Here is a 14,329-nt window from a genome sequence, read left to right as displayed (position 1 = left end):
AGAAAACTACATCTTAGTTTGATAAAACTAAACAAATTAGCAATAATAGGGCAAACATGTCCTTTGTCTTTGTCGATTAATATCATAAATGACATTTTTGGCTTAATTTACTGTTTATTTTGGGATTGCTGTACTTTGTGAGGTTTTTTTCCAGGCACTCGATAAATGTAACATACATTTAAAAAAATACTAAAACTAATAAAATCTGAACCTAAATAAAGCATCCATCCATTATCCGAGACGCTCATCCTCAAGGGTTGCTGTTGTGCTGGAGCCTTTCCCAGCCGTCTTCAGGCAGGAGGCGGCTGGGCAAGGCTCCAGCACGCCGGCGACCCTCGTGAGGATAAAGCGGATCAGAAAAGGGATGGATGGATATGATCTATAAATGAACACAACCTTGGGTAAAAGTAACTCAAAATTCTCAGCTAAGCGGGGGCTGGGCTAGGAAAACAGCCCAGCATTTTTCAAAGTGTGAACCCTACATGTGGAGATGAAGAAGTTCCAAGAACAAAGTTAAGATAAGAAAACCTTTATTAGTCTCGCAATGGAGAAATTCCCGATTCACAGCAGCAAAGTTATGAAAGGAAGAAGTAGAACAACAAAGTTGAGTCAGGTTTAAAAACTGGAAGAGCTAATGAGCACACTACATGGGCAAAAGTCAAAAATAAGTGTGTGCGGGTAAGTGTACGTACGTACGTGGGTGTGCGGATGTCTGACGAGAAGTTGGTGTCACTGAAGTGGCTGGATGAGCAGCGCGTTGAATCCCGACTAAGCTGCACTTGAAAGAAGAACGTTCAGTGCAGAACGTGATGAAAATATTTCATCATGGCTCTGACATTTGCGCAAATGTCAACCTTGTGCTGTTTGACCTTGTATTGTGTAGCTGTACTTATTGTCGTGTCTGCCACATGACCTCAGACGTCACCAGTTAGGCCAGGGTGATGTGGCCTGAAAATAAAATGATTTCCAATTTGAAACACCCCCTCCCCCACTCCCCATTGCAAGCCAAAGAAACTTTGCAAAACTTTTTGTTGGGGGGGGGGGGGGGTCCACTTCTCTCAGTGCTTGTTTTTTAAATTTATTTTCCTGTTATTTGTCAGTACTGATGAAATAGCCACCATGGTGGAATACGAGATGTCAAAAACATGTGATTAGTTAAGATGACTGAACCTTTAGTCGGGAGTCCTCTCCCTTCCCTTCGCTGCCATCCCGTCCATCTCCACTGGGAGACACCACAGTTGCTCATGTTGCTGTGCAATAGGTCACACTTGACCGTATACAGTATAGCCAGTGTCAATGTTCCTATCATACAACCTCTGAATTGATGGCCGAGAAGATGAATTCCCATTTAGTCAAAATGAGTCTTTTGGCCACAGCCATTTCACGTATCAAAGGTTGTGGCAAACCTGTTGGGAAGTGCTTGGGAGACGGTGAGCAAGTCTGGCTAGACCAAAGTCCCATGAACTTGAGTGTATTTATAGGCCCGGGGGTGCCAATTAAATATCCGTTCAGCCATTTTCTGCACCGCTTAATCTCGTTTGGGTCTTGGCTCGCTGCAGCCTGTCCCAGCTGACTTGAGGCCAAAGGCAAACTACAACCTGTACTGATCACCAGTCAATAACAGGGCCAATAGAAAGACAGATGACTAGTTCTACTCACTGTCAATGAGTATGAACTGAACCCAAGCCGGCTAGTGCAGTCGGGTCAGGTGAAAAACCCCCAATGTTGATTGCGGGGAAAATCAGAGAAAAACATCATATGAAAATGTCTGCGAGTGACCAGACGGGGGCAGCGTTGCCTCTCCTGCATATAAAAGCTGCACCCTCCGGCACCAGTCATTCCCCAAAGACTCCAAGCCACTTTTTTTTCTGTGACTTATCACACCTAAAAGGCTTCAAAAGCAAAGTTATCATCTACTGCAGAGAACTTTTTGCACGTGGGAATACAGTCTGTGTTTTTTGTATGTTTATATCTGCAAGCAATTAGCTGCTGTTTCCATATCAACTGAAATAGCGAAACCTTGCAGAAATGATTTGGCTTTATTGTGAAAGGACTACCGGAGTGCGAGTGAGCCGTGTCTTATTTAAAATTCACATTTGCTATTCATACATTTGGAGAATCTCGTAAAGCTATCCACCAGAGGTTTCCTTGCGCAGTTTCTGACTTGGCTTGAACATATTACATTTACTGAGCAGCAAATAAATTGACCACAAGTATTGAGTGTCAAAGTGTGGACAGAAGCGATGACACAGGATGAGTGCAGTTTCAGGACATGGAAATGGAAGAAAACATGAAGCCTCTCTTCTGGTTCATCCTCAACTTGTCTGTTAGGATTCAAAAGAATCAAGTTCATCCATAGCTAGCAAACTCCCCTGCTAGATTAATTCAAATATTAAAAGATGTGCCCTTACATTTTTGTTCATAAATTGGAGCGTTGCTCAGGGATTCTCAACTGTTATCACCCAAGCATTTTTTTTCAGTAATCCTGCTAACTAACCAGATGGCTAATTAACTAGTTATTTTGGAACTAAATGCTTATTTGCATCATTTTACCAGCTAGTTTTTGCATAATCCTGCAAATCTTCTTGGTAGAATTTTTGAACTGCACATTTTTGTGTAACTTAATTTTTTTTTTGTATAATCCAAGATGATAATATGGGAGGAATTGGAAGTAAAGAAGAATAAATTAAAGAACCAAGAGAAAGTGGGATAAGAGAATTGAACCGTGTGTGTGTGTGTGTGTGTGTGTGTGTGTGTGTGTGTGTGTGTGTGAGGGTGAGCCATACTTTTCAATGGAGGAACTATTGGCTACAAGAAAACTGCAGTTGTTCGTTTACATTCAAATGCATTTTTGCGGTCTTTATTTTTTGTTCCATTTTTTTTCCTGCAGCGCAATCTTGCCTATGAACATCAACACATATTTTTAGTTCCATCGATCAAGGTTAAATGCTAGGCAGCTGCTCGTTTTCAGTGGATGTCTTCCAAAATAAACCTCTCGTATCAGATGTGCTTTTGTTTAAAAAAAAAGATATAAATTAATCGACACACAGAATTGGATAGAATTGCTAGTAGCCGTAAAGAAAGAAAAACCTACAATGATTCCCGGAATAACTTGAAACTGACAAAAGTGACGTGTCCAATTTCTCAAGAGGATTTGTTAAATTGGACCCACATGCTGGTGTGGCCAACCGTGCTGCAGGCTTTCGCAAAGAGCCAACATTGCCGAGCCCTAATTGATACATTCAACCCACCCCACATTAAAAGTCCATCTTTTCACATGTGACAGTTCAAGGTGGAGTTATTGCTCTGGTTGCAGTCCAGTGTGGACTCCTTTTGGCCTCGCTAAAACTGCACAGGGTATTTGTTCTGGCACCATCATCTTGGAAATGAAGCTCAGCGCTCTGGTGTGCGATTGCCTCATATTGTTCATTCCCACCATTCTGGACCTTTTGGCTCCAAATGGAGCTCTTGGAACCTTGTCAAATTGCCTTGGCAGAGGCTATCCGACACAGAAGTAATGGTGCCCCAAGCATACTGAGGCAAAGAGTGACTTTTAACACAGTTTTATGTTGGACAGAATAATAGTGGGTGTTTTGGACTTTTATAAACACACTCCTGATCGTTCTTTGTTTTCTTATATACATTCTATTGCTTCTTCCCGAGACTGGTATGGGTTCACATGCCCCATTAGAGCTCATTGTTGATGTTACTTTGCTCCCGTGGTTGTTTTCAAAGAATGTACTGGGCTGTGCACATTTCACATGGAATGCGAGGCAAAACGTGCAGCATCTGTAGCTTTTTGCTTCTGGAATTTTTTGGGGGTGCATATGGGTAGTTTTTACCTCAAATGGCTCCAGACAGTACCCCTGTTTCTGACATTGTTGGGTCAGTTATACCAAGTTGTTATTTGCAAAGTACTTATTGCAGACAACAACCTTCACCCAGTCTAATAATCCACCCAAAGTATGTTGTATTGTTTTAAGAAGTGACTATGCCTTACTTAGGAGCCCTGTGGCATCCCTTTGAAGGCTCACCAGGGTTCAGAGATTTGTTCTTGTTGTGACTTGCTGTGAAAGAGTAATGTTGAATGTGCTTGATGAATGTTTCAGAAAGGGGATAACAGTATACCATTTACAAATATCTCAAGTACTTTCTATTGATTGATTCTTGTGTTGCTTGGTGGATTTTGTTCATTCTTTTGTTTATAGCATTTGTACTCACTTCGCCATCCGTTGACACGTGTGATTCTCCTCCGTGGTCCAATATTGTGATTGAGCCTAACCCCAAATGTTGTGGACTGACGATGTCCTTTTGACCCCAACATGCATCTGCCACACCTTCAAAGGATCCCTGACTGAAATGGCATGTTTGCTCTATAAGATCTTGTTGATTGTTCATCTCAACTATAACATCATGTTTTTGAAAATAATTTCCAGTTTAAAGTAGAAACTTTATTTACATGTACACCGCTATTGTCACAATGCATTCTGGGTAGCTGCTTTCTGCCGAGCTCAGCCAAACAAATGCGAACTACTACTCACATGCGCGAAAAGGAGTCAGAATGCCACGCTCTGTCACAGAACTGTTGGGAAGTCAAAAGGCGGCGGTGGAATATCGTATATCAACCAGAAATTGTGTGCTGATGCCACAGAACTCAACACACACTGCAGCCCGGATTTTGAGTGAAAATCGTTCTAAACATGCAAAACGCAGGAGCTCGAGTTGGTCATTTTCAGTGGTGTCTTCGGGGAAGCTATTTCCCGATGCCGACTGAGAAAAAGAAGCGGTAAATGTTGTAGACTTACAGATGTCCGGCTGCTTGACCGGCATTTAGCGTTGTTTGTTTCCTCCACTGCGAATTTGAGTCAGTGGCCGGGGGTCGTCCACAACTGCAGCTACCGAAGAAGCGTGGTTCCGGTGCGTGTCCGCCTCATATCTTTGTGTGTCTATTACCACGTTTTCACACAACGCACGTGGGCGTTGAGGCTCCTTGTGAGGAAATATGGTTGGCACTGCATTTTATTTTAACCCTCGTCGATAGCCAGACACACGAGGAGAGCACAGCCGGAGGTCTTTGGGCAGGCGGACTCTTCCAACCGTGTCCTCCCACGATTTTTTAAACTTCCTTTCCTTAGGAAAGCTTTGGAGGCTTACCTCACTTTTTTTTAAAATTCTCCTTTGATTGAAAATCACATTCAAAAAGCCACGCGGTGTGGCATTTTGACTTCTATTCGCCGATGATAATAGGAGTTCGCATTTGTTTTGCTTTACTCAGCACAGTGCAGCAATATGGCCAGCAACCATTCTACGTCACTACCCAGAATGCATCGAAACAATGGCGGCATACGGGCAAATAAAGTTTCTACACAATGTATTCAACTGGAAATGATTTTCGATCTTAAAGTTCTGTTACGAACAACCAAATAAATCATATTGAGCAAATGTAATTGCCGCGAGGGTTCCTTTTTACCCTAACTGGTGGATTGAAATTATTATTCGAACCCAACCCCCAAAACAAACGTAGTCCCTGAACCCAACTATAACCTCTTAACCCTAATAGGCTAACCCTAACCAATGTGGGCTGAAATTATTTGTTAGACCCCATCGCCCAGACCTAAACCGAACCCGAACCGCACTCCCAAAATCCCAAATATCATGACTGGTTTTGACTGAGATTGTACTTTTGACTCTTAACGCGAACCCCCTAACCCTAACAAATGTAGCCTGAGATTGTTCATTCGACCCAAACAATTGAACTGTAACCGCACTTTGTTCTTTTGACCTAACTCCATTCCCCCAACCTGAGCACTCACTCCCAAACCCTGACCGTATGATGTCATCCTTTCACTTTGAAGTGTCACAGTTCTGATTGTGAAATGACAAATTGTATCAGAAGTGGAAGAGCGGAGGGCGTATCCGCTCTCACAATTTGATAGCCCGTCGTCTTTTCCGTGGTAGCGTCTTGTTTGACCCCTCCATCCCCCAACCGCACATCGACAGGGCCAGATGTGCGCACCTTGTAAACATTGAAGGCGAGATTTAAATTCCCTTGTCAGCCACTTGTCATAAACATTTTATCCACCTTTATCGTTGGCTGATTTGATGCCTGCTAGCTGCGGGGCCGTCGCGCCCTCGTAAAAAGTCTTTGCCGGAATACCAGACAAGGCTGGCGAGGAGTGCTCGTAAATCTTTGATACTTGTGGTGAAAAGTTAACCTTGGCTGTTGTATTCTGCGAGTCTAAAGCTGCTAATATATTGTTGGCCCTTTTAATAATTTTACCGCCTGACAATATACTGTAGGCAGGGATTTGAAGGTATCGCTAAAAAAAATAAATGTGTGTGTTTTACAAATGTCTTCAGGGACGTTTGAGAACATTTATAGTGCAGATCGCAAAAGCAAAACTCAGAGCTGTATTGTGAAAACAAATCATATTACGAATATTATATTATGATATAGCAATATTCAGTACACTAGATGCATTACTTTTCTGAATCGCTTATCGTCAATAGAATATACTTTTCTTCTTCTAGGCCACCCCTCTCAGCTGACTTGGGGGATGCCGTGACAACCATAACCACTGTTTCCTGGATAGCAGTGTGTGTGGCATTATGTTGTCTCTTTTTTATTTCCAGACAATTATTAAATTGCCTGAGATTTGCTGTTCCAAGTGGATTATGCTACGCTTTGACGTGGTTCCAGCGAGACCCCTTTGAAGTGCACCCAAGCACTTAATTCGGTCTTTCACGATCGATCATATTACGTTAGCTTAGCAAGTGGCATAGCTTCTCTGTCTTTTGTTAATTACGCCTCTTAATCTTTTTGTGGGAATGACATTTGTAAGAAGTGTATCTTATTCGCCATAATGGAGATTGTGATTACAGACATAGGAAAAAAAAATTGCAACGTGTTTACGAGCGGTAGTAGCTAGCCGAAGCTCATTGCCAGCAAGCTACTGCGGCCTAAGTAGCCATATAGCACTGATCTCACCGCGACCTGCAAAGTAGACTACCCGCACATGCCCCTCCGTCGTTCAATTGTAGGAAAAACGTAAAAATCTGTGAAGCTCAATGTTGCTATTTCTTTGTTTTGATCAAGATCAAAATGTAAATTTAGACTCCGAAGCCACATTGCAAAACATTTTGAGCGTTGTGTGGTTAAGTAGCATCCAGCATGCATTGCCCTTTTATTTTTTTATATTTTCAAATTTGTAGATAGCACAAAAGTGACACGATAAACACTTTCCTATCGTCTTTGCACTCACGATATACCGTCATATTGCCCAGCTCTAGTGTGTGGCGTAAATTATTGTTCATTAACATGCAATGCACGCCTCCCTGCAGTGAAAACATTGTTGTGGGATTACAACACGGCTTCATTCATGCAGACACCACGAGTGCATTGCTGCTGATTAATCCTGTAAAACCCCCACTCCTTTTTTTCCCCTTAATTCTGTGAAACTTAACTTTTTGCCTCACAAACACACACACACACACACACACACACAATATCCATTTTAATTAAGTAATTGATTGAAAAACTAGATAAGTTCTGTTTAAGGGCAGCATGTTCGCTCTCTCTGATGATCTCGCGCTGACTTTTGTGCACACGTCCCTGCGGTGAAACGTGACTTTCCGTTCGAAAGACAATTCTTCCACAATGTCTGACACCACAAAAAAGACCCACTTTGCACAAACCCAGCGAGACAAAGTGGTGCAAAACACTGCTGTAACGGCCATTAACTGCAACAAGACATAAATGGCATTATGACGGCGGCGGTCCCCGGGAAGAATCATATCACATAATTGAGCAAATGTGGGTTTCTGTGTCTGGCTAATGGATTTGTCCTAATGTGTTCCCCCTTGTTGTCCAAAACGAGAATTTCATTCGCTGAGGAAGGATCACAGCGACTTCATCGAGAGGATTCTCATTAGCATGCAGACATACCAAACGCTCAGCGTGCGAGAGATGATGAGAAGACGTTGGTGGGTGCCGCAAATGACTTTGTCTTTTCCCCGCACGCAGCCGTCCAGTCGCTCAACAGCCTCAACGACCAGATCGCTCAGTTCATGTTGAGCCGGCCGTGGAGCCTGAGTGATGACGAGCATCACTTCCTGACCAGAGAGCAGGACGGGGACCCCTTTACCAAATCCATGACCCTCATGAGACACCTGCTCATGGATGCGCAGGTAAAAACATTTTCACTTTTCTATTTGATCATATTTTGTATCCAAGTGACTGTGTTTATTTGTCCGAATTTTTTGTCATTTTATCAGTCGTGGTTTATTTCAGTCAGTCGTTAACTGATCTTACAAAAACAGAAGCCAAACTTCAGCGAGACGAACCGCAAGACCTGAATTATCATGAAAATGAATAAAATCCTCAACCAAATGAATAAATGTGCCATTTTCATCAAAACGGACAAGCTCATGACCAAAAGTCCCAACGTTTACATGTTTTTTTATTTTTAGGGGTGATACGTGATTCGTATTTTGTTGTAATTGTGTTTTTGAACACGGTAAGTCAACCGCAGATTGACACCTCCAACACAGACACATTTCCGGTTTATAGTTAGTCTTGTTTAGGTTTTTTTTTGACTGTGGCAATTAAATTGTGTATTTTGTTGAAAAAAATGACATCACTAATTTATAATTATGATAGCTAATAAATGACATGAGATACTATTACTGGTATTCATATCGCAATACCTGGACATAATCATTTTACAAGTGTGTCATATGATTACTATCGTAATTATTCTTTCCATTATTGGTTGGTTATTCTATGATGACGCTCTATCATTCAATTTTCCAAAATAGTTTGTAATCCTACAAATGTTGAAAGGAGGCGAATATATTTTCATCAATGTATCAAGTGACCCTTTCTCCTCTAGAATGACAAGTCATCCTTATCGCGTTCCTCCCCTTTATTTCAAAACGTTCCCTTGCACTTGATGATGAATGTGAGACGCCCGGCGCATTCGTCCTGAGTCGTTGACTCGACTGCGCTCTCACCTGCGAGCTGAGGTCAAACGCGTTCCGCCCGCACTTTGTTCCGCTGCTTTTGAGGACTAGACTTGGCGGTTGATGGATGACGAGGAACTTTGGTGGCTGCTGGAGCAATGATTTGTGTGTATGTTCTCGTCATCTCTTCCATTGAAAGTGGGCGAGTTAGAAGGCTCTGTCAGAAAGATTGAAATAGTCTGCGCACGACAAAAGATGTGGTTCACAGGGAGGCTGTCTGTTGCTACGACGACAGCCAACAGAGGTTGTTTACACTCGTTCCTGATGTCAAAGTCATTCTGAGGATCTCCATCGTGTGGGGATCATTATATTGAAAAGTATGCAGCCCCCACTATGTTTGCCATTTTTTGATTGACAATACAGTCAAACCTTGATTTTCGAACGTCTCTGTTCTCAAGCAAATCGGTTTTCGGCCAAAAATTTAGAGTTTTTTATGCCTCGGATTACGACCGAAAATCGGTTCTCGAACAAACTGAGCGCACTTGAATGCGCCACTTGACTCCTCTCGCCTTCCTTACATGAGGAAGTGACGGGTAGACGAGGAAGTGAGGCTTCCTCGTGTAGCATTCCATTATGAGCAGACGTGTTCAATAAAGATATTTCTTTTTTTAATTTTAAGTGTGGTTTCGGTTTTCGAACAGCCTTCTGGAACGGATTATGGTCGAAAAGCGAGGTATGTATTCTCCTGGGTTGCATGAGGTGAGGCAGGCCACAGCCGGATCATGAAGCTTCTGAAAGATCATGTAAAATGAATTCATGATTTTTAAATACATCTGCTGAAAGCATGCACAAAGACTGACGCGCGCAAGCCCGGCAGATGTAAGAGAGGGAGGTGTGCGCCGCTGTGGGAGAGGTCACATCTGGCTTCAATCATGGCCGGTCAAGGTGGTCCATCGCATCCTTTTAAATGTGGCGCGCTACAGTAGAATCTTAAAAAGGCAGCACGCACCTCTGTGCGCCCCCGCCACCCTCGATTAAAATGTTTGTCTGAAAACATAATACACATTTTTTTCCTTTTTTTTTTTTAACCGTAGGAACTCAAGTCAGACAAGAGCGGAATAATACATGCAGAAGCGGTTGCAATTAAAATCACTACCGGACACTGTTTTATTGGTTATGTGGTCAAGGTGAGGTAAAATGCGTTCAAAGCCAGACTGCGTGAAAGGAGAGCATTTAACAAGGTGCAAGTCGCAGTAAAGTGACCCTCATTAAATCATTGTAGATTAAAAAATTCTGGCCATCCTTTTTTTTTTTACAAAGGTCACAAATATATAAATACTCTTCAAAAAGAGCATATCTGGTCATTCACGTTGATTTATTTGTTTGGGTTCACTTTTGAGTTGAACACGGGCGAAACTTTACAAAGTGATGTTTGAAGCTTGCTATGACTGAGCCTTAATCTTACCAATGTAGTCATTTCAATTAAAACCCTGCTAGATCCAGCTTAATTCATTATCGATCATGAAATAATTAAAGTTAGAGTATGAGTCTGAGCCAAAAGGAAAACAAAATAGATTGGGGAGACTAATGATCCAGGGAGAGGTCTGAGGCGTTCGCGAGCTACTTTGTGGCGACGGTTTTTCCATTCAGCGCCTTCTGAAATGATGACAGAATGACCGACTTAGGAAGGAGATAAAGTGAAGCAAAAGAGAGAGAGGGAGAAATGGAGAGGAAACATGCTCAAGTTATCATCCGGATTTTCCCCCGCTGCCATTGCATCAAACCAATATTACTTTTTGCCAGTCAATCAAACGTTGAAAGTGGCTTTTAATTTGCACGTGTCAAACTTAGACACGTCAGCTCTGGAAAAAAAAACACAATTGCTTGATGCCGTTGAGTATGTTTATTGCAATGGTCGTGGTTGGCTTTCCATGATGTCGCCACGGAAACCAGTTTGCTTCTTGAAAGGCGGGATCCGTTAGGCGCAACCTCGGCGAGTGCTTCGATGAGATGCTCTTTGCTTGCTTGCAAGTGGCAGACATTTTGAGCGTACACATCAAGAACTGCAAAGGTTTTCTTTCTGTCACTGAAAAAAAAAACATTTGAACGAAGCAGTCTCCGTTGTCAGCCAGTTCTTCTTGTCAAAGTGCACTTTGAACATGTCGAAAAACCGCAAAAACGTGGATGTAGCATGATATGGCTGCTTTAAGGCACATTTTCTTAGCTGTCATTTCAAGCCTGTGGTTGGTTAGGAACTCCAGAAACACGTTTCTCTCTTAACTCATTCACTCCCAAAGACGTTTTTAAACGTCTTTTCAGACTGGGTCCAGAATTAGCTGGTATTGAATGAGTTAAAGATGGTTTTGTGCCGACCCTGAGACCTTACGGCTTTCTTTGGTGTACGGAGTCAACTCAGGAAGACATATCCTATACCTCCTGTTGAGCTTTGAAATTTGATGCACCCTTCAGGGACTTGCGCAGAGAGCACGCAACACAGAATGGTCCAGTTTTTTTCCTTGTGCTGGTCGCCGCCTCCACGTGACAGAATTCTAAATGATTCACAAGAAGGCTCATCCGCTGTGTTGGCAGCGGGCGTGAGGGGCGGCAATAAATGAGACGTGCCCGGTGCGGCTTGTCATTCCCGCATGAAAACCTTCTCTGCTTTTCTTTTGGCTTTAAAGCCCCTCGAAAAGCCAACGCTCAGACGAGCGCGGGATCAGAGATGGGATTGTTGTTGTCAGAGCCCCTTCAGTTCCCCGTTGACCTCCCATTTGAATGCCTCCACAGCTCGCGAGGGAGCGCAGCAAATAGAAATGACTTTTTATCGGAAAACAATCACTGCAAGGCGGCACTCCAGGAAGGCATCGCGCCCCCGAGCTGCCCCACGCACCATCTTTGGTTTGACCTTGCGCACGGGTTGCCTGCCTGCCATCTTGCTATTGCTCGGCAGAGCAGACTTTGGACTCGTGCTAAAAAATGTGGCCTTGGCTTTGATTCCCTCTGACGGGCAAAAGGCTGTCATTGCTGAGATGCCTTTGAGCAAGTCACCTTATTTCAAGACCTGATTCTCGAAAGTTACTCATTGTAACCTCGTAACATCATGTTATCATAAACCCAGGACTCCGTGGATAGATAATATTGAAATTTGGATCGTTCCGTCCATGCTGATCAATGGTTGTGGATGGGATTAGTAGTTTACTGCCGCCAGAAAACGGTTGTCACCAGGACGGACATTTAGCAGTTCTCACAAAAAATAAAAAGACAAACATTTACCGTATTTTCCGGACTATAAGTCGCCGTTTTTTTCATAGTTTGGCTGGGGGTGCGACTTATACTCTGGAGCGATTTATGGGTGAATTTATGAACACATTATTATATCATTTCACATGTTATTTTCACATTAAACCACAAGAGGCCGCTCTAGACCCGTGTTGATAAAACCACGATGAGTCTGACGTAAGCGACGTAGAAGAGGAAGCGCTGCATCTTCTACCTCCGGAGTTGGTGGAGTTGCTTTAAAATGACAGATTTTTTTTTTTCTTTTCATGAACTCCTCCAAAGATCGATGTGCGTCTTTATGCAAAGTTTGTACGGAGGTGCGGACAGGTGTTGTGCATTGTGAGTCCACCTGTAAGGCGTGTAAAGATGATTGACAGTTGGAATGGGGAATAGTGGACCATCTGTACGGGGAGTCGAGGAGAATCGCAAGCAAGTGGAAGAGCTTCGGCTTAGACAAAAATCCTGCGTCGTCTTCAATGATTAGCAGTGAGCAAACTTGGCAGTAAAATTAGCCATTCAACTGTAAATTGTGCTGATTTCAATGGAATGCAAATCAGTCTTGGACATGCTGCACCCTCCATCATTTTTTTGCACTCCTGCTGAAGATGCTTTCTTTAGCTTCTCAGGATTTTTTTAAATTAACATTTTTTCCTGCTCAATAATATTGGAGCAAAATGAAATCACACACAAAAAAGGAAAATCCGGCCTTGAACTCATTCACTCCCAAAGACGTTTTTGAACGTCTTTTCAGACTTGGTCCAGAATTGGCTGGTACTGAATGAGTTAATTAAATTCAACCCCCCATTAAGAAATAATTGGGGATTTAAATCAAGGGTTCCACAATTATTAGCACAACTGATGTTAATACATGCGCAACCCTCTTTGGCCAATATAACTCAAGATGTGAGAATACAGAAAGAGGGATCTTGGACCATTCCTCTTTGCACCATCTCTCTAAGTCTTCAAGCGATCTGGGTCCTGTCCTTTGCACTCTCCTCTTTAGCTGCCACCGTCGATTTTCAATAGGGTTGAGGTCTGGAGACTGAGAGAGCCATGGGAGGGACTTTATCCTGTGTCGGGTGAACCATGTCTACGATTTTCAGTATACTGCTGCAATAATACCGGAATTCATTTTAAGGCTTTTAACACATCGTAACCTGGGCTGCCAAGAATTAAAGAAGGGCACTGTGTCCTGTATGTATCTATTGAAGTGAGTGCATGTGTGCAGGATGTATATGGACGTGTTTATGGATTTGTGCTAGACACATTGTCTTTATTTATATCTTTTGAATTTTGTATGCTTCTTGAATACAGTTCAAATGATTAAAACAATAGAAAAAAAATCAAGTCTGATCACCAAACATGTCATACAATATACATGACGTGAGTGCGTGCGTTCATCACTACAAACTCGACCTTTAACAAACTATACGCCACAAAATATTTAATCACTCAGGAGAATCTCTTCAACACATCCGATAATCAAGCCTTTGCTTGTTTTGATGAGAAAGGGCAGGAAGATGCGCAAATATGTTCTTAGGGCTTTTGGCTATCACGTTGTAGTGGTTGAGAAATGACCATGTCAGCTCTTTGCGCAGGTAACTGTCAAGTTCTGGCTGGAGAACCTTGAAGTTGTGGCGGTCGGTATAAGATATGAGCGGCTTCTTCCAGACGCTTTTTCTGACATCCAGAAAACGTACCCGGTTGTGTACACAACGACCCAAGCGCAGTCTTTGAGCACGGCCAAAACACTTCGACTTATCGGGAGGACCAAATTGAAAGACATTCAAGCGTGCCAAGCAGCAGTGATGACCGTACTCAGCAGAAAAAAGAAAAAAAATGTCGCTTTCTGCTGGGCTGCTCCAGTCTTTCATACACACACACACACACACACCTGTTCTCTCTTGCGCGCGCGCGCACACACACACAGAGTCAGATAACCGGCACATTAAAATGCAAAAGCAATTAAGCCCGAGCCACAACAGCGCTGAAGAAGTGCCAACCTGACAGCAGGACTTTGATTATTTTAATTAGAGCAATATGGCTGCTCGGTGCACCAATGTAATTGAAGTTGTCCTGGAAGTTTCTG

General features: G+C 42.8%; 1 protein-coding gene across 1 annotated transcript in view; it reads left to right on the top strand.

Moving 5' to 3' along the window:
* The window catches only part of LOC147201115 (kazrin-like), a 99,555-nt gene that overhangs the window by 8,047 nt on the left and 77,179 nt on the right, over positions 1-14,329 (top strand). Inside the window, exon 3 of the mRNA XM_086117496.1 lies at positions 8,024-8,187. Within this exon, the coding sequence (XP_085973622.1) occupies positions 8,024-8,187 (164 nt within the window). The remainder of the gene's footprint in view (positions 1-8,023; positions 8,188-14,329) is intronic.

The sequence above is a fragment of the Hippocampus guttulatus genome, chromosome 8 (assembly GCF_054856545.1).
Source record: "Hippocampus guttulatus isolate MCC_2025c chromosome 8, RoL_Hgut_1.0, whole genome shotgun sequence".
Taxonomy (NCBI): Eukaryota; Metazoa; Chordata; class Actinopteri; order Syngnathiformes; family Syngnathidae; genus Hippocampus; species Hippocampus guttulatus.
This window is presented reverse-complemented; position numbering and strand designations above follow the sequence as displayed.